This window comes from Eutrema salsugineum, unplaced genomic scaffold (assembly GCF_000478725.1).
Source record: "Eutrema salsugineum unplaced genomic scaffold, Eutsalg1_0 scaffold_10, whole genome shotgun sequence".
Classification (NCBI taxonomy): domain Eukaryota; kingdom Viridiplantae; phylum Streptophyta; class Magnoliopsida; order Brassicales; family Brassicaceae; genus Eutrema; species Eutrema salsugineum.
Window position 1 is genome coordinate 3,923,515 of NW_006256908.1, and position 23,640 is coordinate 3,947,154.

Sequence of the window (23,640 nt, forward strand, 5' to 3'; positions counted from 1 at the left end):
TTATTTTGCATTTTTAATATAACTTTTTACTTTTATTTCTTGTTTTATCCCTCATTTAAAGATAATAATCTTTATAATTAAATGTTATAAAAGTATATTAATTAGGAGTATATTTGTATATTTTCTTAATTTTTTAATCTGTGTGAAATGTGTTAGAATGACACTTATTATGAAATGGAAGGAGTATTCAGTTAGCAATTGTCGGTATTTTTTTAAGAAAACAAATATCGTTTTTTTAAGTGATGAATTCATGAAATCATCATTCATGTCTTCTCACGTAGAGCCAAAATAGATAACGGTTTAGGATTTTCGGTTAGTGGGAGAAAAAACGATATGAATGCAAGGTACGGTGGTGCATTGGGTCAAGTGTTTGAAACTATCAAACAAAGAAATGATAATGCCGTTTTTATTATCCGATTATTTTTTGTTTTTGTTTTAATTTTGGTTATTTGCGTCATAGTTTTGCCGCTGTGTTCATGCATTTATTTTTTATGCTAAGAATTTATTTTTTTTATTAAAAATCTTATATTTGTCTGAACCAATTTTTTTTCTTATGCTAATCTTCTCTATGTATCATTTCCATTTTATCGAATGTTCTCATTAAACCATCTGACATGCATTTATTACGTCTCTAAACAATTTGAGACGGTTGCCAACAAAATTTACTTGGTGAAGAATCTACATGCGACAGTGTTGTTTTTTCCCCATCAGATCGGCTGTAAAAAAAATCTAAACATATATAGCCCATACTCCCAAAATATAGCTCTGATTTTGGACACATATTATTGAAAGTATACAAGCCCAATCATCATCAGCAATGTTAGCTCAAAGCCCAAGTGTCTCCAACGATCCAAGAAGCTCCAACGGTTCTTTGGTAAAGTGCAACAAGACAAAACAGAGGTTTAGAAGAAAGGAGACAAAGTGTGCAAAGCAGAATGAGATGATCGTATTATCAAACCCATTCAATACACTCTTATCTTTAGGTAAATAGGTAAGTTAAATTACAGCAGTAAAAATGATAAAATCTAGATCCTTATTATGGTAATATAAATAAGACAGACCTTTGAATCTAAAGTTCTAAGTTGAAAAGTTATTTAGTAAAATATACTATACGAATCTTCTTCTCGGTTTATTCATATAGTATCAAAGCTATACTAAACCCTAATTGGTGCTGTCATGGCAGAGAGACTCGATCCATATCCTTTTCCCTCCAGTTTTGATATCGCTAGCTCAGTCACTATTAAGCTTAGCAAGACAAACTATCTCTTTTCGAAAATTCAGTTTGAGTCGTTACTTTGTTCTCAAAAGCTTCTTAGTTTTATAAATGGCCAGTTTCCCAAGCCTGCAGAAACAGTAGTCCAGAATGTCAACAATGTCGTTGTAGCAGCTCCAAATCCAGCTTATGAAGCCTGGATCTGTACTGATGAGCTCATCAAGTCGTGGATCTTTGGGACTCTCTCAGAAGAAATCCTTGGTTTAGTTCATGCTTTGTCTACTTCTCACAAGGTGTGGCAAGCTCTTGCTGCAAACTTCACCAAAAGCTCTATGGCGAGAGAGTTTGAGTTAAGACGCCGTCTTCAGCTTCTCTTAATGAAAGATAAAACCTTTTCTGTCTACTGTCGAGAGTTCAAAGCTGTTTGTAACAATCTCAGTTCTATTGGATAACATGTTGAAGAATCCATGAAGATATTTTCTTTTCTGAATGGTTTGGGTCGAGAGTATGATCCTATCACCACTGTTGTTCAAAGCTTGATGTCTCGTCTTCTTCTCCCTACATTCAATGATGTTGTCCTTGAGGTCTCTAGTTTTGAAGCCAAGCTGCAGTCATATGAAACCACCCCTGATGTCTCACCACACCTAACGTTTCAGAGACAGAGGAGGAAGGGGCTAATCAAACTCGGGACAACGTGATAGTAGTTTTTCCAACCGAGGAAGAGGAAACAGAGGCGGTTTCTCCACTCGTGGTAGAGGGTTCCTCAGCAGGTTAACTCTTCAGGATGGAATCAATCTCAGTCTTCTCAGAATGGTGGTTCAAACCGTCCAATGTGTCAGATTTGTGGACGTGTTGGTCATGTTGCTCTCAAATGCTAGAATAGGTTTGATACTTCCTATCAAAGTGATGATACACCACAAGCTCTTGCTGCTCTTCAGGTCTCAGACAGTAGTGGAGCTGAATGGTATCCAGATTCAGGGGCTTCTGCTCACATGACTCCAACTACAGCTCCTCTGCAGACTGGAATTCCATATAATGGTTCTGAAACCGTTATGGTTGCTGATGGTGCCTTTCTCTCCATAACTCATGTCTGTTCCACTACTCTTCCAACCATAACAGGTAGTATTCTTTTTTGTGATGTACTTGTTTGTCCTTCAATGAAGAAATCACTATTATCTGTTTTAAAGTTGTGTGATGACTACCCTTGTGGGATGTTCTATAATGCTAATAATGTCTACATTATCGACCTGAATACTCAGAAGGTAGTGACAAAAGAGCCACATCATGAGGGTCTTTATGTGTTGGACAAGCCGGAGTTTATGGCATTTTATTCAAATCGACTAGTTGCTGCATCGGAGGTCATCTGGCTTTAACGGATGGGTCATGCAAACTTCCAGCTAGTTCAACTCCTCAAGTCAAGCAAGTTAATTTCCGTTAATAAGAGTGTCACTAATCATATTTGTGAACCATGTCAAATGGGAAAAAGTTCTCAACTACCTTTTTATTCTTTATGAGTCTAGTGTAATGGAACCACTTGATCGAATACATTGTGATCTGTGGGGTCTTTTTCCAGTTGTATCAGTTCAGGGGTTTAAGTATTATGTAGTGTTTGTGGACAACTATTCTCAATACTCATTGTTGTTTTCTTTAAAAATGAAATCTGATTTCTGTGATGTGTTTATTGGTTTCAAAACAAGTTGAGAATCGTTTAGCAAAAAAGATAAAACTTTCAAAGTGATGGTGATGGAGAATTTATCAGTACACGTTTCAGAAATCATCTGCAAAATCATGGGATTCAACATTTGATCTCATGTCCCTCAACTCTGCAACAAAATAGTATTTCAGAACGAAAGCACATGCATCTGACAGAGCTTGCTTTGTCTATGCTCTTTAAAGCAAAATGCCACTGAAGTTTTGGGTTGAAGCTTTTACTCAGCTAACTTCATCAGCAACCTTCTTCCCTCTCCTGTGTTGAATCAGAAAAGTCCTTTTGAGATCCTATTCAAGAAGAAAGTTGATTACTCTTTTCTCCGGGTATTTGGTTCTGCTTTCTACCCCTGTCTCCGATCTTACACTCTAAAAAAGTTTGAGCCACGGTCCTTTCAGTGTGTCTTTGTTGGGTATCACTCCCAATACAAGGGTTACAGATGTCTATACCCTCTTACGGGACATGTCAATATCTTGAGACATGTTATCTTTGTTGTATCCTGCTTCCCTTTCATGGACAGATACAAAGAGCAAGCTACAAAACATCAAACATGTATTCTTAGTGTGTGGCAAACAACTGATTATCAAACTGTAAACCTCTGAGCACTTCCTCATGTTCCAACTTTGTATCCACAATTTGTTTCTGCAATAAGTGAAGATATAGTTGAATATCCACAAGAAGAGGATCGGCCAGCTCTTGTAGATATATCACAATCTCTAGAAAACTCTGCAACGAGCTCTCCAACTGCAGTTGCAACTGAAGATGTTCAAGCTCCTGCTTCTATGCATCCTATGACAACAAGATCTCAACATGGCATTCGAAAACCAAATCCCAGGTATGATATGGTTGCCAGTAAGGAAATTCTCTCACTTCCTACGACTATTGCAGAGGCACTCAATCATCCTGCCTGGCGTCAGGCAATGTTGGAAGAACTGGAATCCATCTAAAAAAATCATACATGGTCTATGACTCCTGAAACTGCATACATGAATGTTTTGGGGTGTCGATGGGTTTTTAGAGTCAAGTTCAATGAAGATGGGTCCTTACACAAGCTTAGAGCTCGTCTTGTGGTTAAAGGCTTCAATCAGGAAGAAATAATTGATTTCAATGAGACATACAGTCCCGTGGTCAGAATATCTACAATCCTTATTGTTCTGAATGTTGCAACCATCAAAGGCTGGAATGTGACTCAGCTAGACGTTAAACGTGTTTCTCTATGGTGAGTTTCAGGAGAAAGTCTAGATGATTCAGCCTCCGGGGTTTGAAGATGTTACTAAGCCAAATTATGTTTCTGCTTTACAAAAAAACTCTTTATGGCCTCAAGTAGGCTCCCCAAACTTGGTTTGATAAATTTAGTAAATATCATCTTGAGTTTGGGTTTGTGTGCAGCAAAGCAGATCCATCACTCTTCATCTATTATCACAATGAGATTACATTGGTGTTGTTGCTATATGTGGATGATATCTTGCTCACTGGATCAAATCCAACTCTGTTCAATACTCTGATTCAGGAGCTAAGTCAACATTTTGCTATGAAATATCTGGGAAATATTCATTATTTACTTGGTGTTCAAGCACAGACCTATCTAGACGGTTTGTTCCTTCATCAGATAATGAGGAAATCCTGCATCACACTATAATGTCAAGCTGTAATCCGATTCATAGTCCTCTGCCATTGTGACTGGATCATGTCTTTTAGGATACTCGTTCTTTCTTACAACCAACATACTTTCGCAGTCTCTCCCGTAAATTATAAGATCTGACCATCACACGACCGGATATTCAATTTGCTGTTAACTTTATATGTCAGAGGATGCATTCACCAATTGAATCAGACTTTGGTCTTTTGAAGAGAATCTTGAGATATCTTCATGGAACCTCAACAATGGGATTGCATCTGTCAAAGAATTATGATCTTTTAGTCCTCTCCTACAGTGATATTGACTGGACAGGCTGCAAAGATACTCGACAGTCTACAACAAGGTTCTGTGCGTTGCTTGGATCAAACATTATCTCTTGTTCTGCAAACAGGCAACTAACTGTGTCTCGGTCCTCAACGGAAACTGAATACAGAGCTTTAGCCACAACTGCTTGTGAGCTAACGTGAATCTCATCAGTGCTCTGTGATCTTCACATCTCTCATACTGATCCTGCAATCATTTAGTGTGATAATCTTTCAGCTATACACCTGTCTGCTAATCCTGTCCTTCAGGATTGAAAAGAATACTGACATGAGGTTGAAAAAAGTATATGTTTATGAATATTTTTTGTCGAAGTCTATGTTTATGGTATTTAATAGGCAAAATTTTGACTAAATAGTTGTCTTTAAGCATTTTACCACAAGACTATTTTACAAAAATGGTGAGACTTTGATTCTTCATCACAGTAGTAACTAGGAGAGAAAATAAAATTTCTTTCTTCATTTACAAAAAAAATAAAAGTTAGAAAATAGAAATTTTTTCTTCGTCTTAAAAAAAAAATTTATTAATTGGGATGATAATGTAAATGTATCATGGCATGTATTTTGTGAAAATTCTCTCATTCACCGATGTGGGCTTCTCGGGCTTGAAATTATTTTTGTGGCCCATTTAGAATAACGAGTGGACTGCATTGTTTGTTGAGTTTGTCTAGTTTCTCACATTAGGGAATGGATATAGTTGGATCTGTTTGGCTTTAATTAGTTCTTAACTGAGCTTTGCGTATGAGTTAGTCTACCAGTAGCTTAGAATGCAATAGGCCGATCGTATCCCTCCACTTAAAATCCAGGTTATTGTATTAGAATGTTAGCTAGGCAGCTGTATATGCAATAAAAATAAGAGATTCTGTACTTTATGTATGATGTGCTCAGGTTTTAACCCTAGTTTTCTGTAAGCGCACAGATGTACGTTGTAGTACTTAGGGGTCGATCCACTGAAGACCAAGTAACTGCAATACGAGTTTACTTGAGATGAGAACTGAGCTAAGATGAAAATATGGGTGTTTGTTTGGGGGTTGTGAACAGTGACGAAAATAGCAAATAATAAACTTAAAAACAAGTAAACAATAAGATCAAATCAATACGAGAAGGTGTTGGGCGTTAGGGAATTCGCCGGGAATCATAGAATAGCTAACAAGAGAATCAAACATAGAGTTTTCTATAGATGTGTTCCTGAAATCAAACTCAGACTAACCTACTCATGTAGTATTAATCACAAATCAATTCACTCAGATTTACTAAACTCCCATTCAGTTCTCTAAGTTTCTAGATAAATTAGTTTAATAATTTCACAAAACGCTTTAGATCGACTCACGCCGTCTAAGAAGAATTTGTTCATCTAAATAGGGTTAATCGATTCAACAACACTTTCGATGAGTAAATCAACCTAATCACAGTAGCTAGATTATCGATCAAAGCCACATAAACGAAACACAGATTTAAACGAAGAACTCTAAAGATAAACCCTAATCTAACAAACAAGAAATCAATCCATGAATCCCTTTGAAAAATCCTTAAAACCCAACAAGGGAATTACTCAATCATAGTGTATAAAAACATCACAGAAGTATTGTACTTGCTAGAAATTAAATAAGAGAAAGGTAAAGAACGAAGAACGAGGATGAAGATGGAGATCGATGATGGCTCCTTCGGCGACTCCTTCTTCTCCCAAAGACTGCAACTCCGAGGTATGCGGCTCTTATCTGCTCCAGTGGCGGAGCCAGTAAATGTTTTCATTGGGGGCAAAAAAATTTAATGGGGGCAAATTAATTGATTAATATGGGGGCAATTCTTATTATTGTTAACAATTTATACTAATCAAAATTTTTTTTATAGGGGGCAATTGCCCCCATCTTACCACATATGCCTCCGCCACTGCTCTGCTCTCTCTCCACGACTTGGTTATTAGAATGACCTAAAACGAGTATATATAGCCTTCTAATTCGTTGGAAACGTCTAGGGTTTGAAGAATGAGTATTGGGCTGGAGTTGGGCTTTAACTAGGTCACTTTCGGACGTCAACGTTTTCTGGCCGCGGTCGCGGTGGTCCTGACCGCAGAGAATCATGGTCTGGCCGAGGTCGCGGCCTATGCTCTCCTTCGAGACTGCATTTTCTGTCTTTAGTTCATCGGGGAATATCTGAAGATCTAACAGTTGGATTGTCTCCAAACTAATTGCATTAGAAAGCTGGTTGTCTTCCCTATGTTGTCTCAAATTTTGGAGATGATCAGACGGTGAGAAGATCTCCATCGAGTGCCATACTTCTGATGGTCTGCATTTATCCAAAATTGTTCATTTGTTCCAAATTGCACATCTTTAGTCCAAGTTTCCTGAAAAGTCTTTTAAAACTTTAAAACATAGAAATCACTTAAAAACCATTGAAAAAAGATTTAAAACACCTGCATAAGATATTAAAACGATCCATAAAAATGGTTAAAATCCGGTGTTATCAATGTACTAATTAAAGAAGTCAATATGACTTGTTATGACTTTGAATAATGGTTTTTCTTCAGGAAGCAGAGCACAATCAGCGTGTTCACCATATCTACTTGTATCCACGTCCCATATCAGGAGGACTAGAGAGGATATCAAACACCTTAACTTCTCTTATATCAAGTCAAACTATCCACTGCGACACAACCTGATGAGTAGAAAAAAATAGTTTATGCTAAAACATATAGAGCATAAGCATGCTGTATAATATTACATACCTAATGCAAACTGTATTCCCAAACTTAAGCCTCATCTTTATTGAGTAATTTCCATTAGTCACCCTTTTTACCTTTCTATGTACATGATAGGATGGACAAAAGTGTCTGAATATTGTTTGTTTGTTGGTCAACTGGATGTGGTTCAGACTTTACCGAGATAGCAAGGAGTAAGGCTCGTTATATATGCAATATGCCTATTAAGTAGAGGAGCAGCTTTGCCGAGAATCTCTCATTAAACCGTTCGATAGTGAAGTCAAAGCCGATCAATCATAAGCAATAGGATAAACATGTTTTATTAGGAAGTAAAAAAGACCTAGCTTTTATATTTCATGTTACATTTACAGCATCTCCAACCCTGAACCCCTTCTTGGGATTTTTAGAAATATTTTATTATTTTTATTTTTGAATAGTAATGAACCCTATGTCTTTTTGCACCTCCAACCCTGAACTTTATTAGGAGTTCTTGGAATAATATATAATATTTTTATAAATTATAACTTAAAATTTGAATTTATTTTAAAGTAATTTAAAACAAACTATATTACATAAAACCAAATTTATATAACATCACATGATTTTTAAAAATACAAAATTTAGAAATTTAGGTAAAAAAACATACAAAAGACAGATACAGAAATCATTAAACGTTTAATTGTAATGTTGAGTTGTTCCAAATTTATGTCATATATGTTCAACTAAATCAGCCTTCAATCATTAATGGATTTGTTTATCACAAACTTGATTACAAATACTGATATTTCCCAATTAACTAACTTTTATAGCTTTAACTATTTTCTCTCTGTATTTTTCATGAGACAATTCTTTCCCAAAAATTTGTGGGCATATCTGCAGAAAACGTCATATCGACTTGTGAAGTTCTGCTTCCTTGTCCTTGTTCGAATTCTGATATATTATATTGAGTGTGGTCATATCGTTCGTTTTCTACTATCATATTGAACAATATGATATATGCTCTCATAATATTTCCTATTTTTTCCTTATCCCAAATAAGAGTCGGGTTTTTAATAATGGCAAATCGTGCTTGCAAGACTCCAAAAGCTCTTTCAACATCTTTTCGAACAGATTCTTGGCATGTAGCAAATAATGACACTTTTGGACTTTGGGAAAGTGGAATAGAATGGATAAAAGTTGCCCATTTCGAATAAATACAGTCTGTGAACCACATGTATATTGCCCTTTCCAAGCTGTAGGGCAATTTTTCCAATCCCAATGCATACAATCGATGCTTTTAATCATCCCGGAAAATCCTCGCATCTCTCCAATATCAAGTAATCGTTGATGATCTTCTGGTGTGGGTCTTCTTAGGTATTCATCTCCGAACAAAGATATTATTCCTTCGGTGAAATTTTCCAAGCAAGAAACTGCAGTACTTTCATCGAGGCCGAGGTATTCGTCAACCGTGTCAGCCGCACTACTATATGCCATCATACAAATTGCTCCTTTACATGTTTGTTGTCCAGAAAAACTAAGACTTCCGATAGCATCTATCCTTTGTTGAAAGAATGGAACTTCCTGGGAGAGTCAATCAACAATACACATGAACAACGTGTTGTTCATTCTAAAATGGTGGCGAAATAAGTGGGGAGGGTATGTAGCATCTTTGCTGAAGTATTCGTTCCATAAGTGGTTGTGGCCTTATTCGCATTCCCTTTCAATATCTGCTCTTTTCTTCTTCTTTGGTTTTGGTACTGCTTGACGCTCAAGAAAACTGTTGAAAGCATTGTCAAATTTTTGATCAAAGATCTCATCAAAACTTTCATCAAGAACATCATCGTAAGAATTGTTAGAAGAATATGACATGTTCTTGATATAAGAACAAGTATGAGATTGAGTTTGGTTAAATGAAAAGAAATGGAAAATGTGTTTGTGTGGAGAGTTGGAGATATATTTTGTTGAAGAAGGAGATGGAACAAGTATGAGATGGAGATATATTTTGGTCACTCCCCACCACCGGATCTTTTCTGGTGTTCAACCAAGCACTGATCAGCACCGTGTCTTCTCTAGGTGTCCATTTCCGTCTTACAGTTCTATCCTCTTGAGCAACACTAGGATCACCAGAATACTGATTACTAAACCTAGGGATTTCTGATGATCCAAGATCTATGGTCGGGGAAAACAGTAGGGGTTATCTTCTTGGCTAGTTAGTAGGTTCACAAAACCCTGTGAGTTACCAAAAAGATTCGTAGAATCCATTTACGAGTTCGTAAAATATTTTTTCTAGTGACTAAGAGGGGTTTTAAAAGGATACGGGAAAAAGGATTAGACTTAATTGGAAGAAGAAACACCATTATTTAAAAGGTTTTGTTTATTGGTTTTTAAACAATCAATGACCAGCATTACTCTTTAACCTACTTTAGCAAACACCATTACTCTTTACCAAACAAGAGTTAACAAGCATTAATAACAAACACCAACTTTTCACCAAACAAATAGGTCACCACCATTTATGCTAAAGCCTAGTTACCCGATAGTTTTTACTAACTAAGAGTTAATAATATGACTAACCTTGATTAAATATGGAAAAGAGATCGGTTGGACCTGCTGCTGCTCATTCTTGATGGATACTCCATATGACCTTGCAAACACCATATAAAGGTTATTAGAGACATCTACAATAATAAGCCAAACACCAAGTATATAAAAAAAAAGAAATGATGCAGAATTACCTGGGTTCAAGCATCATCTGTCCATGTTGCTCCATGTACCAACTCACACAAATAACAGAGAACCAAAGAAAAAATACATTATCGGGAAGACAATGACCAAACAAGATAGCATCATGAAACAAACCGAAATCAATTCCGAAACACACATACATTTTATTTCTTAACATATTACTTAGTCTGAAAATACGAGTAGAGAATAACTAGAACATAAGTTAATCACGAACATATCTAGTACAGAACATAACCAGCAGCTGCAACTGAATACTACTACTTAAGGAAATATGAAATGGCTGCAAAAACCAAGAAAAAAACACACCAGCAGGAATCCTTCACCTTGGTTTGTATTTTGCTCCTTCAGCCTTGAGACTTCACAGTGCAGGACTCGTAACTCTTCCAGTAATTCTCCAAGCCTGGGATCACTAACGGGAACTCTGTCAAGGCTAGCCAGCGTTTCTCTTTGCTCGTTAAGCCGCAGCTGCACTCTTTCGAGTTGCTTTATCACACCCTCATCCCACCATTCTGAGCCCCTACATACATTGCAAACTGTTAGCAAATAAATTCAAACAACAAAAAGCTTCTTAGAATGAAAATAGAGGGTTCAAGTTACCTCTTTCAGCCAATCAGGACAAACATAGTACAAACGGCCAGGAGTCCCTGTCTCTACACCTCTGGACGCTTCAAGCTTCATTCGGTGACCACATAAACACTTCTCGGGTATGCCATAATTCGCATCAGTGTATGCCCAGCCCAAATCCATTTCTGGTTCTTCTGATGAGGGCTCGATGTAGCTGATCGGCATGAGCTGCGCTTAGTAAACCATATAAAGGAGACAACACAATAAACTCATTCACACATCAATGCAGAAAATACAATCAAAAACACAATAAAAACGATGACACATACCAAACCATACCTACAATAAGACCATTTGTTATTTCTTTTGAAACACACAAGAATATTGAATCAACAAACATATTCAGAAGAGAAGAATTAAATGGACTTAGGAGGTACTAACACTCTTATTGATACCCTAAATCCAAATGATTTTTTTTTTAAATAGAGTAAACATCACTTAATCCAATTGATACACACATATCGCAAACCAATCAAATCGCAATCGATTTATACACACACTCTTATTGAAACACTCGCAATCGCAATCAATTACACAATCAAACACTCGTAATCGCAGACCGATCACATCGATAAATCCCTAAGTCAGATATCACCAGTGTCCGAAATCCCTAAGTCCAAAACCGATCAAACATATACACACACTCTTATTTAAATCCTAAATCCAAATTCAGAATTGTTAAAGATAGAGTAAACCGGTAAATCGCCATAGATATGGAAGCGCAAACACACTGTTATCGATACCCTAAACCCTAATTTGATTCTAACCCAAATTCACAAAATTTCCCTAAGTCATAGAACTCTAATCTCTATCGAAAGTATCACAAATTTAACAAAAAACAAACAAAACAAACGACCATTAATACATATCTTGACAATCCGAGTCGAGAAGCCATGTCGATTTCGCTGTTCAACTCTCCGATTTGCTCTTGACGATTCAGACCGGACTGAAGAGAAAAATGTCAGAACAAAAGAGAAATGCTCGATACAAACAAAGAGAAAAGGTCGACCAATATTATTTCTCCTCTTCAGCCAATGGGAATGATACACGTGCGTTAAGAACCTGCGTAAAAGAGGTTTTTTCGAGTCTTTCGTGAAGACCCGGTTCTTCAACTTTTTAGGCTTTTTCAATTTTTAAAAATCCATAAAAAGTTTTAAACCCCTGCTAAGAACCCGAGTTGAACCCGCGTTAGAGATGCCTTTAGTTTTTAGTTATATGTCCTTTCAACTATAATGGATTGTGATATTTTTTAATTTTTTTTCTGATATTTTATCGTCGAAGTTCTAAAAATATAATGTGTATAAGTTACTACATTCCCATATAACACATAAAACATATTCTATTAAACATCATAATTATTTCTCCATTACCCATTGTCGTTGCAAGGTATTTATGGCAGTTATAGAGAGAGAAGAAGTGAGATAGTTAATGGTTAATAGTTACAACTTAGGCCACGAATGTTTGCATGGTTTTTGGTTTTTTGTTTCTGGCTTTTATTTTTTGGTTTTAGATTTTTGGATTTTGGTTTTTAAAATTTTGGTTTTTCATTTTTTTCTAGATTTGGGTTTCTTAAAACCTTGAATGGCATAATTTTTTTAGTTTCTGGTTTTCTTATCAATAATATATTTTTAAAAATATTTTATATGCCAAATTCTGTTCCAGAAACTACAAACAATGAAGGCATTATAATTGATAAACAATTTGTTTAATCTTACACAATTTTGTGGAGCTATATCCTTGATTCTTCTTGATATTTTTTTTATATTAACTTCGTTTAAGTAATAAATGTGAATAGTTCATCGTTGCCTTATACTCTATCCGTTTTAGAATATATTTCTTTTTAAAAATTATTTTTTATTCAAATATAAGTCGTTTTTAGTTTCCAATAAAAAATTTTAGAAAAAACTAGATTAATAAGAGAGAGAAAATTATATCATATATTAATAATGGGTAAAATAAAAAAAATTTAGTATATTATTTTAACATTTAGACAACCACCTAAAAGGATTTATATTTTGAAACATATGGAGTATTTATCTCGATTGGATTCAATGTTGATTTTTTTACTCTAAGTATATGGTTTATTTTTGTGGATCATGTACTGAAAGAAATTTATCTTTGAAAGCATTATTGAAGATTTTTGAATCTGATCTGCCAAAACCATTGGAAAAAACATGGGAACAGTCCTACATGGAAAATAAAAGACCAAAAAGAACAAGAAAATCAAATCTTTGATGAATACCTTTGTTTTGATCAAATGTTATATTTGTATATTAACTACTTTTAAGTAATAAATGTGAAAATTTTGTATTTCTTTGCTTTGTATTTACTTGAGTTGGATTCAATTTTGAGCTTTTTTAACCAAAGTATGTGTTTTTTTTATGTGGACCAAGTCTTCAAAAGAAATTTATGCGTTGTATGGTATAATATTTTCGTAAGCAATATTGAAGATATTTGAATTTGATATACTGAAACCATTGGAAAAAACAAATTTCACGTTGAAAAGAAAAGACCGAAAAGAACAAAAATATCAAATATTTAATAAATATATATATATATAAATATATATATTTCATGATTACTTCTGTTTTAATCAAATTGTGTAAATATTGAGCAAAATATTTAACTTTATGAACAAGAATGGTGAATATAATACATAAAACCTAATCCTTTTGAAGATGCAGTTTATGATCGGAAAATTATGCTTGTATACTAAAATTTATCAGTTTTATATTTATTAAGACATTCTCCAGTTTTTTTTATAAAAAATGTATATGTTTTAAAATGATTATATTAACAAAGATTAACATCGTCTTGCAAGGAAAAGAGTATGGAAACACTTGGATCGAATGGAATGATACAGCAAGCTCCTCAAGATCCACTGCCGATAGCTATACTTTTGGTGTCTTTGCACCAAATTTTATTGCTCATAGCATCGGCTTCAAGGTAAACAAAAAACTTTTCTTATTGAGCCTAATTGATACATATATTTTGAGGTCTCATGCATACATTTTGTTTTGTAGGTGAAAGAACACCACACCAGAACCACAACCCAGTGTAAAAGGTGCACAAGTTATAGCCTTATCAATTGGAAAAGACCAAGCAGCGTTCTACGGTTGTAATTTCTTCGGTTACCAAGACACACTCCTTGATGACGTAGGCAGACATTACTTCAAAATTTGATTTATACAAGGATCAGTGGATTTCATTTTTGGCACGGAACGATCCCTCTACCAGGGTTATAAAGAAAACCACACTTGTCAGAATTTCAAAATATGACATAATTAACAACTTAACATTGCAAACAGGACTGTACCATCAGATCGATAGCAAAAGCGACTACTGGTGAGACTAGCGAATATATTACCGCTCAGGGAAGGGAATCAGAAGCTCAGAAGTCAGGTATTAGAGTATATAACTTTTCGTGACGATGAAGAACATAAATCTATTTAATGAAAATTTCCTTAACTAGATCAAACATTTTTTTATGATAATTATTTTTTTTTAAGAAAACACAATATTTTCCACTTAACACTTTTTCCAGCGATGATGTGGCAGAAAGCTGGAGAGAGTTAGTTCTCTTTTATATATAAGATGTTCATCTTCCTAAGTTGATGAACAATGATAACATTCAACTTTACATTTGTTTTCAACTTTATCGTGAATCCTGATAATTATGGTCGCTGGACATCAGATATTGATCTTCCTAAGTTGATGGACAATGATGACATTCAACTTTACATCTATTTTCAACTTTATCATGATTCTTGATAATTATGGTCGCTGGACATCAGGAATTCGCGAGCATGAAATTTTGATATGCCTGTAAAATCTATTTTGGCTCATGTCTCTTGTGTTTACCGGATTTTATGGATATCTTATATTTACCATATCATTTTTGCTTCACAAAAATCTGGTTACAAATACTCTATACTGACATAAAAATCATCAATGCTCATGAGTAGAGTTTTCACAAATTCCAAAAAGTTATAATTTTTCAAGGTGTCTGATCGTTTTTTCAATAACAAATTCTCAAATTCATGTTTCAAAGACGATGATCCATGCTTGAAAAAATAAGTTATGGAAAAGGATAATTTATATGCATCATCATTCTGTAATCTTCATTCGTTAGCAAATTAGACATGAACATGGAATCAGTTGTAGAACATGCTTTCTTATGCTTTCTTATACCAACTAGATTTCCATATGATCTCATTGTACATTATTTTCAAACTACTCTATAAAATGTATGTTTTTTTGGTGTTTTTAGATTTAGGCAGTAAAACCTAAACGGCTAAACCTTACTGCCTAAACCTAAAACTACTCTATAAAATATCAATGGGTCGGATCATTTTCTTCTTTGGAATATCGATGGATCATATTTTCACTTTCATAAACATGAACGTCGATTTTAACAAACTGTGAAATTATCAATAAAAACATTGAACGTTGAGTATTGAGTCAGAAATCACTTTCTCACTTTGATTAAAAAAAGCAGCGGTGATGGCTATATTTTGTGCCTTTCTTTTCTTTGAATGCCTTTTCTTATTTTGTAGCTTATCTTTGAATAAAAAAGCAGTAGTGACTGAAGAAGATGGATGGAAATACAAGTTAACAACAAGATATCAGGCACAAGCCAAGATGACTACATGATTTTGAAAGGGTATCAAAATACAAACTATGAAAGCACACTACCATTATCAAACACAACAACAACATGATAAATCGATAACAAACAACAATAACAACAAGATTATGGGTCAAAAAGATTATTTGTGGAATCCAAGTTTGTCCTGTGAATAATGAAATTTTTTTTTATTTGTTTATGCCAATTATTGTAAATCAAAGTAAAGAAAGTAATAATTAAAGAGCGAAACCGTAAATTAAGACAAAACACTCGGATTGTTTATTAATTGTGTGAATGATCAATTACAATTTCTAAACCCTGTATTTATACTCTTAAAAATTCGACTCCCAAACCTACTCAATAAAATAAATTATTCGACTGTTTCATTGCTCAATTCGCGATAACAAAGTCCTTTTATAATACTTTGTCATAGAATCAACACCAATATATAGCTTTAGTTCACTAATCAATTTGATACACCAATTTTTAACCTCAAGAGGATGAAAAAAGATCAGCATAAAGGATGATAAATAAAAGGTAGAAAGAATTTAAAAGAAAAGCTGCATAGTTTTCTAAAACACAACAAAATCGCTATTTCATAGATGATTATATTATTTCGATTGATGTTAATTTTGTAACTAATTTTTATATTATTTAATCGCTTTTGATTATTTCTCTTCCACCATTAAAAATTAACCTATCCTCTCTTCAGTCGCTTTTACCATTCATTATTTTAATGAAGTTATCAATCGAATTCAATATCATTTAAAATAGTTAAATTAAATGTGTTTGGGTAAACGTGGATTACCTTCCTTTTCATGAAATGTTTAATTGTTTGTGTTTATCTTTTTCAATAGTTGTATTGTGTAACTGTAAATAATTGTTTTCAACCGATCAAAATTAAAAAAAAACTTCAGACTTTTACCCGAAGGAAAGTGAAGGAAAACACCTTTTTAATTTTGGTTTTTTTTTTTTTTTTCATTTGGAGATGCCAAATCCTCGTTTTCTCATGGCAGTTGTCGACGGGAACAAAAACTGAACTCCGCTTCTAAGATCTTCGACGGAGAAAATCTCAGATCTGATCGGAGATCATCCTCCGAAATTTCTCCGTTATACCTTCGTTTTCTCGAGAAAGCGAGCGAGCGAGCACTAAGGAGGAGGAGAAGAAGAAGAAGAGATGGATAATTTCTTAGATAAGTTGCCGCAGATGGATCTGATGCGGTCGGAGAAGATGACGCTCGTCCAGCTTATCATCCCCGTCGAGTCCGCTCACCGTTCCGTCACTTATCTCGGCGAACTCGGCCTCTTACAGTTCCGCGACGTGAGTGTGTGAACTCAGATCCGCCTTCTTCTCTCGTACAAAAATCGATTCGAATCTGTTGCTTTTTTCCCGTCGTGATTCTCGGTTTAGATGATTAGGAATCAGTGGAAATTTTAGATGCTTAATCTAACAATGTAGGGGAGATTGTATATGTTTGATCCGTTCTTGACTGATGCGTTACTAGTGGACATGCTTAGTGATGATCTTTGAAAATTGTTGATGTTATGTGGAATTGGAATGATATTGGTGGATTTTAGCATTCATGAATCTCAAATGGTGTTGGAAATTGTTTTTTCTCCTCGAATTATACAAATTTAGTATGGCTACTACATCACTAAAGCTTAATGAATTAGATCGGTTTACGCGTTTTATGAGTGAGATGTGGTAAATTCGAAGAAGCTGATATCATCTGTCATTGTTTCCTTAACAGCTAAATGCCGATAAAAGCCCCTTTCAGCGGACATTTGCTAATCAGGTATGAACCCTACGTTCTCTGTAAATTCTACTACTGAAGAATGGTGGTTCGTTAAGTTAACAAAAGATTTATTCTTAAGAGTTCATTTATTTTTCAAGTATAAATGCAGAATTCTTTTGTCGTTTGTATTACATTAAATCCAACGCAGGTAGATATTGTTTACATCCACAGTGAGAGACTGTACTTATTGGTCAGCCTTGAAAATATTGGTTCCTTAGTCATATGCTTTCTCTTCCATATAGTCTTAGTGTTTCTTGTACAGTTCTAAATTTTCTTTCTGTGTTCAAGCTGAATTACCCCGAAAGTTCTAGGATTTGGATGTCGCTTAGAGACTTAGAGTGAATACATATGAGCTGGGCATTACTTGATTGCTGCACTGAAATATGTTTTTTTGTAATACAACTTTGACATGAGGAAACTAAATCTTATGAACCACATCTATTTTCGATATCAAGCGGTATGTGGTGGAAATTCACTAAACACAGAGCTTCTTTGCTTATGCAAATTCTTCGGGCTTTTAACAGGTAAAACGATGTGGTGAGATGTCAAGGAAGCTGCGTTTTTTTAAAGATCAAATTGATAAAGCTGGTCTAAGATGTTCACCACGCCATGAATTAGAACCGGACATTGAGCTTGGAGATTTAGAGGTCAGAAATGAATTTTCTAGATCTATTTCTGCTGACTAGTCTTTGGTGTCTAATTTTAATGCGTATTTTATCGGGGAATGCATGATATTTATTATGACACTTGGTAGTTTTCTTTCTATCTTCAATTGCTTTCTTCGGCAGAGACAACTTGCTGAGCACGAGCATGAGGTACTGGAAATGAATTCGAACAGTGAAAAGCTTCGACAGACATATAACGAACTTCTTGAATTCAAGATAGTTCTTCAAAAGGTAGGTGTATTCGCTTTTTGTTCTCAGATTTATATCTAGTAATTGGGAACTGTTTCGTTTTTCTTTAATGGTTTTCTCCCTCCAAACTACCTGAAAATTTATTGATCAACTGACAATATATATAGTGCAGGAGCTGTTATTCAGTTTTCATTCAATTTTTTTTTTTGTGTGCTAAGATGTGCACTCGTCTTCCTCTGTTTATGCTTGACTTTCTCATAGATTGTTACTTTACTTCTTTTTAGGCAAGTGGTTTCCTTGTCTCAAGTAATGCTCATGCAATTGGAGATGAAACAGAACTACATGAAGGCACCTACTCAAATAACGGTTTTATTGAGACTGCCTCTTTACTAGAGCAGGTGATTTCATGTCAAAGTTTCCATTTTACTGTTGTAGCCTGGAATCTCAAAATTATCTTTACTAAAGTTAAGTTATTTTCTTTCACAGGAAATGAGACCTGAACCCTTGAATCAATCAGGATTGAGATTTATTAGTGGAATCATCAACAAAGAAAAACTTCTTAGGTTTGAGAGAATGCTGTTTCGTGCAACAAGAGGCAATATGCTTTTCAACCAAACACCCTCTGATGAGGAGATCATGGATCCTTCAACATCAGAAATGGTGATAATGATCTCTTATTTTCTCACACATCACAGTTCTATTTCAGTGAGTTCCTTATTTACTAACTGGTTTTATGCTCATAGGTGGAGAAAATTGTATTTGTGGTATTCTTCTCTGGGGAGCAAGCTAAGACAAAGATTTTGAAAATATGTGAAGCGTTTGGTGCAAATTGCTATCCTGTCCCCGAGGATACAACAAAGCAAAGGCAGCTCACAAGAGAAGTAAGTTAGATATATTTATATTCCAAAACGTGTCGTTATCTTTATATAGAGCGACCTATTTGAATTTTTTTTTTGGTGTAACGATTCTTGCAAGTTAATTTCTTATTGTTCATATTATTTTCTTGTTGACTTTTGTATCACAATCATATGCGACTGTTATTTACTGGGTCACATCATGTTATTTCTAAATTTCAATATGCCTAATTATCCTTATGAGTAGTGCTAGTGACAGTTAGTTACTGCATTACACTATGTTGTTCCTCACTATCAATGGGTCTGGTTTATAGGTTTTGTCCCGACTCTCTGATCTGGAAGCCACTCTAGATGCTGGAATTCGCCATCGGAATAATGCCCTTAATTCTGTTGGTTATAGCTTGACTAAATGGATGACCACGGTAAAAATTAGCATCTCAATCAGTTTTTTTTTTTTTTATAATTATATTGCTGGTTAAATATGTGGAAGATGGTATGGTCCATACATATGGAACAAGCAATGATTTTAGCTGGCCTTGTACTGCTAGGTTCGGAGAGAAAAAGCGGTTTATGATACTCTGAATATGCTAAATTTTGATGTAACCAAGAAATGTCTTGTTGGCGAAGGTTGGTGCCCCACATTTGCGAAGACTCAGGTATACTACAACGTTATTTTTCCTTTCACATAATCTACTATTATTTCCTTGCAAGTGCAATTCATCAACACCTTATGTGCAGATTCATGAGGTCCTTCAGCGAGCCACGTTCGACAGCAATTCACAAGTGGGCGTTATTTTTCATGTAATGCAAGCGGTAGAATCACCTCCCACCTATTTCAGAACAAACAAACTTACAAATGCGTTCCAGGAGATTATTGATGCTTACGGGTTAGTTCAACTTTTGAGCATAACTTGATACTATTGTAATGTTAACGAAAAAAACGTGATAATTTAAATGCAAGTGTTTGGGTCCCGTGTTTCCTCATCATACATACATGATGTCTTTATTAACTGACTGCTTTCTAACAAACCAAACTTTTTTCATTGCGTATCCTCTTAATCAAGCTATTTGTTGATTTCATGTATGTTTGACTTGATGCTTACTTGGCAGTGTTGCAAGATATCAGGAGGCAAACCCTGCAGTTTATTCAGTTGTCACATATCCCTTTTTGTTTGCTGTTATGTTTGGAGATTGGGGTCATGGTCTATGCTTGCTACTTGGAGCATTGTATCTTCTTGCTCGTGAAAGAAAGCTGAGTACGCAGGTATGGTAGGCCCCTCCCAGTTTTGTTGTATTAGTTTAGTGCGACAATTCTGGACTTTGAGCATGAGATGTTTACTTCTCAAGTTGAATAAATCAGCCATGAGGTTTGTTTTGTTTTATTTAGTGGCTGAGAGAGATTTCGTACATTTTCTTTTGAAGTGAGCTACAGCAATAGTTATATAGCAATTTTCTTGTGCTCTCAGATTGTGATGCAATTTCCTATGCGCTCGGAGGCTTTTTGTTTTCCAAAGGAGAGATAGTGATCTTAATATTTAGAATTGATATAGAATGTATGGCGAATTGCACTTATTTTACCTTCTCACTCTAGGGTAATGGTTGAGTTGAGAAAAGTATCGTTTGTGGTGTACATCTCATTGGCTATATGTAAAATTTCTGTCTATGTGGTATGATTTTTCTGTATCTTATCTTTACCAGAAACTTGGAAGCTTCATGGAGATGCTCTTTGGAGGCCGCTATGTAATCTTACTAATGGCGCTTTTTTCAATATACTGTGGGCTTATCTACAATGAGTTCTTCTCTGTTCCTTTCCACATCTTTGGTGGTTCAGCTTACAAATGCAGAGATACCACCTGTAGGTATGTGCTATGTTCGAATCCTTGACGTCTTACTCTTTTCTTGTATTATTATTACTTTTAATTGTTACTTATATAAATATTGCTTTTAATACAGCGATGCTTACACGGTTGGTTTAGTCAAGTACCGTGATCCATACCCATTTGGCGTAGATCCTAGTTGGCGTGGAAGTCGTTCAGAACTGCCTTACCTAAACTCTCTGAAGATGAAGATGTCTATTCTGCTGGGAATTGCTCAGATGAATCTGGGACTTATATTAAGTTTCTTCAATGCTCGCTTCTTCGGCTCTTCATTGGACATAAGGTTTGTTCTTCTTTTTCCTTTTTTTATCCTCCCAAGCTTCTGAAAACCTTTGTGATGACTCATGTCTTTTTTGATGTGTCATCAGGTATCAGTTTATACCTCAGATGATATTCCTGAACAGCCTATTCGGTTACCTTTCACTACTCATCATCATCAAGTGGTGCACTGGCTCTCAAGCAGACTTGTATCATGTCATGATCTACATGTTTCTGAGTCCCACCGAAGAACTTGGTGATAATGAGTTGTTCTGGGGCCAACGTCCACTTCAGGCACAGTTTTCCTCCTTTTTTTTTTGTTTTACTTAAAGATACATAACTTTTTGTTCCATCTTTACTCATCTCGACACTTACTCCGCAGATTCTGTTATTGCTTATGGCATTCATTGCTGTTCCGTGGATGCTTTTTCCAAAACCCTTTGCCCTCAGGAAAATTCACATGGAGGTATATCCCAGTTTTAAGCTACTATATTCTTTTGTGGGGATCTGGCTTGTCAAGGAATGAGTTTTTTATGGTTTCGTGTAGAGGTTTCAAGGTCGAACTTACGGAGTTCTTGGTACTTCTGAGGTGGATCTCGATGTAGAACCAGACTCAGCTAGAGGTCATCAGGAAGAAGAGTTTAACTTCAGCGAGATTTTTGTACATCAATTGATTCACTCCATAGAGTTTGTTCTAGGTTCAGTTTCTAACACGGCATCTTACCTTCGTCTCTGGGCTCTTAGGTATGTATAGTCACTGACGTCTCTGCTTTTACAATTTATTCCCCTTCGTATTTGTTGCTAATATAGTCTTTTGACCTTACAGTTTGGCTCATTCGGAATTGTCGACTGTCTTCTATGAGAAAGTTCTTCTTCTTGCCTGGGGGTGAGTTTTGGAGTTGCACGTTTCTTAAACTTAATATTCTCAAATTTGTTTATATGCTTTTCCATTTTTCTCTAGGTATGAAAACATTTTGATCCGGTTAATCGGAGTTGCGGTGTTTGCGTTTGCAACGGCGTTTATACTTCTGATGATGGAAACGCTAAGTGCGTTTCTTCATGCTCTGCGTCTTCACTGGGTTGAATTCATGGGGAAGTTCTTCAATGGTGATGGTTACAAGTTCAAGCCTTTCTCATTTGCTTTAATCTCTGATGACGATGAATAATAAAAAACTTAATCATCAAGCCATTTTGCACATCCCACTTTCCTCCGATTATCCACCCAAGAAAAAGAATATATAGAAGAAAAAATTGGCTTTTCCAAAAAACACATTATACGGTAACATCCTTTTGCTTTCGTATTTTTTTTCTTTTTGAATATTTTTAACCGGATTGGTATTTTGTAGTTAATGTTAAAAGTGGAGAATGCCTTTGTTTTCCTCCTAAAAGCAGAACAAGTTAGATCTCACTTTTGGAGATTGAGTTTTTTTTTTTTTTAATACATACATACATATAACATATCCCTGTCATGGATATTTTTGGAGGCAAGAGAGAGAGATAATTGGAACTTTATATTATATAAAAAAAAAATAATCATTTAAGATGAGCATTGTAATGGTAATGACAAAGTAATGTTTTCTGCTGCTAGTGCAATCGCATTAAGTGTTGTTTTTAATCACATTGCAACTATGGGGAATCACGTGCTGAATTGGAACGGTCTTCAGAGCAAAAAGTTTAGGATAAATCGACGATTGAGTATTCCGTGATTGTAAGGAGCGTTTATTTAAACCGATGACATAAATTAATGGCTTTGAATGTTAACACATCAAAAACATCGTGGTTAGTAGTAATTAAGGGTTTAGTTGACTTGTTAAATCCTAGGTCCTTCGCCTTGTGGACTATCTATAACCGCCAAACAAAAACAAAAACGAAAGTGATTGGGATTTGCAGAAAGTATTCGGACCAAACACAACTCGACTCCATGGGCGGCTTTTGACTATTATTTCATTTAATATCTTCATTAATTAATTGCTGTGGTAATAAACCTTTTTTTTTAGCATCGTCCATAAAATATTTTTATGCCTTAAATAAATATATCTGTTAATACCGTTTAGGTTGATCCCTGTTGAAAAAAAATATAGGTTAGATTAGTTTAAATATATCTCAACACACTAATTTCACGGATTTTATCTTTCTCCAACACAAAAGAAGAATTTCGATTAATTCCTTGCCAACAAAAATAGTTTATATTCTGGTTTAACTAAATTGAAGTCAAAATTTGAAATAACTCATGTAAAAATTGAACCAATTTAAGTGAAAATAAACCATATTCAAGTTTTCATTTTATATATTTAAACAAACCGTATTTAACCGGATTGAATGCAATTTATAACAATTTTAAATTTAATAAACCAAATTAAATCGGATAGGAAAAAACCTGAAAATTTACTCGCATTGTATTATCTCTACGACTCTACCTTTAACATGAAAAATAAATAGCCGTCAAAA

At 35.0% G+C, this 23,640-nt stretch overlaps 1 protein-coding gene across 1 annotated transcript; it reads left to right on the forward strand.

The window, feature by feature from the left end:
* Window positions 1-16,543: 16,543 nt before the first annotated feature.
* Window positions 16,544-22,558, forward strand: LOC18028057 (V-type proton ATPase subunit a1). The gene is made up of 18 exons (XM_006409817.2): window positions 16,544-16,874; window positions 17,305-17,349; window positions 17,874-17,996; window positions 18,138-18,245; window positions 18,488-18,601; window positions 18,690-18,863; window positions 18,947-19,084; window positions 19,372-19,479; window positions 19,606-19,713; window positions 19,796-19,944; window positions 20,168-20,321; window positions 20,756-20,916; window positions 21,011-21,217; window positions 21,303-21,486; window positions 21,575-21,658; window positions 21,740-21,936; window positions 22,019-22,078; window positions 22,154-22,558. Exons 1-18 carry the CDS (start codon window positions 16,731-16,733, stop codon window positions 22,356-22,358), a joined length of 2,463 nt encoding a protein of 820 aa, XP_006409880.1. The 5' UTR covers window positions 16,544-16,730; the 3' UTR covers window positions 22,359-22,558.
* The last annotated feature ends 1,082 nt before the right edge of the window (window positions 22,559-23,640 follow it).

What these genes read in the sequence shown, in the direction of transcription:
- LOC18028057 (XM_006409817.2), top strand. Translation starts at nt 16,731, where the DNA reads ATGGATAATTTCTTAGATAAGTTGCCGCAGATGGATCTGATGCGGTCG. An exon ending in CCACATTTGCGAAGACTCAG is followed by an intron (nt 19,714 to 19,795) that starts GTATACTACAAC and finishes CCTTATGTGCAG; the next exon opens with ATTCATGAGGTCCTTCAGCG. An exon ending in TCAGGAAAATTCACATGGAG is followed by an intron (nt 21,659 to 21,739) that starts GTATATCCCAGT and finishes GGTTTCGTGTAG; the next exon opens with AGGTTTCAAGGTCGAACTTA.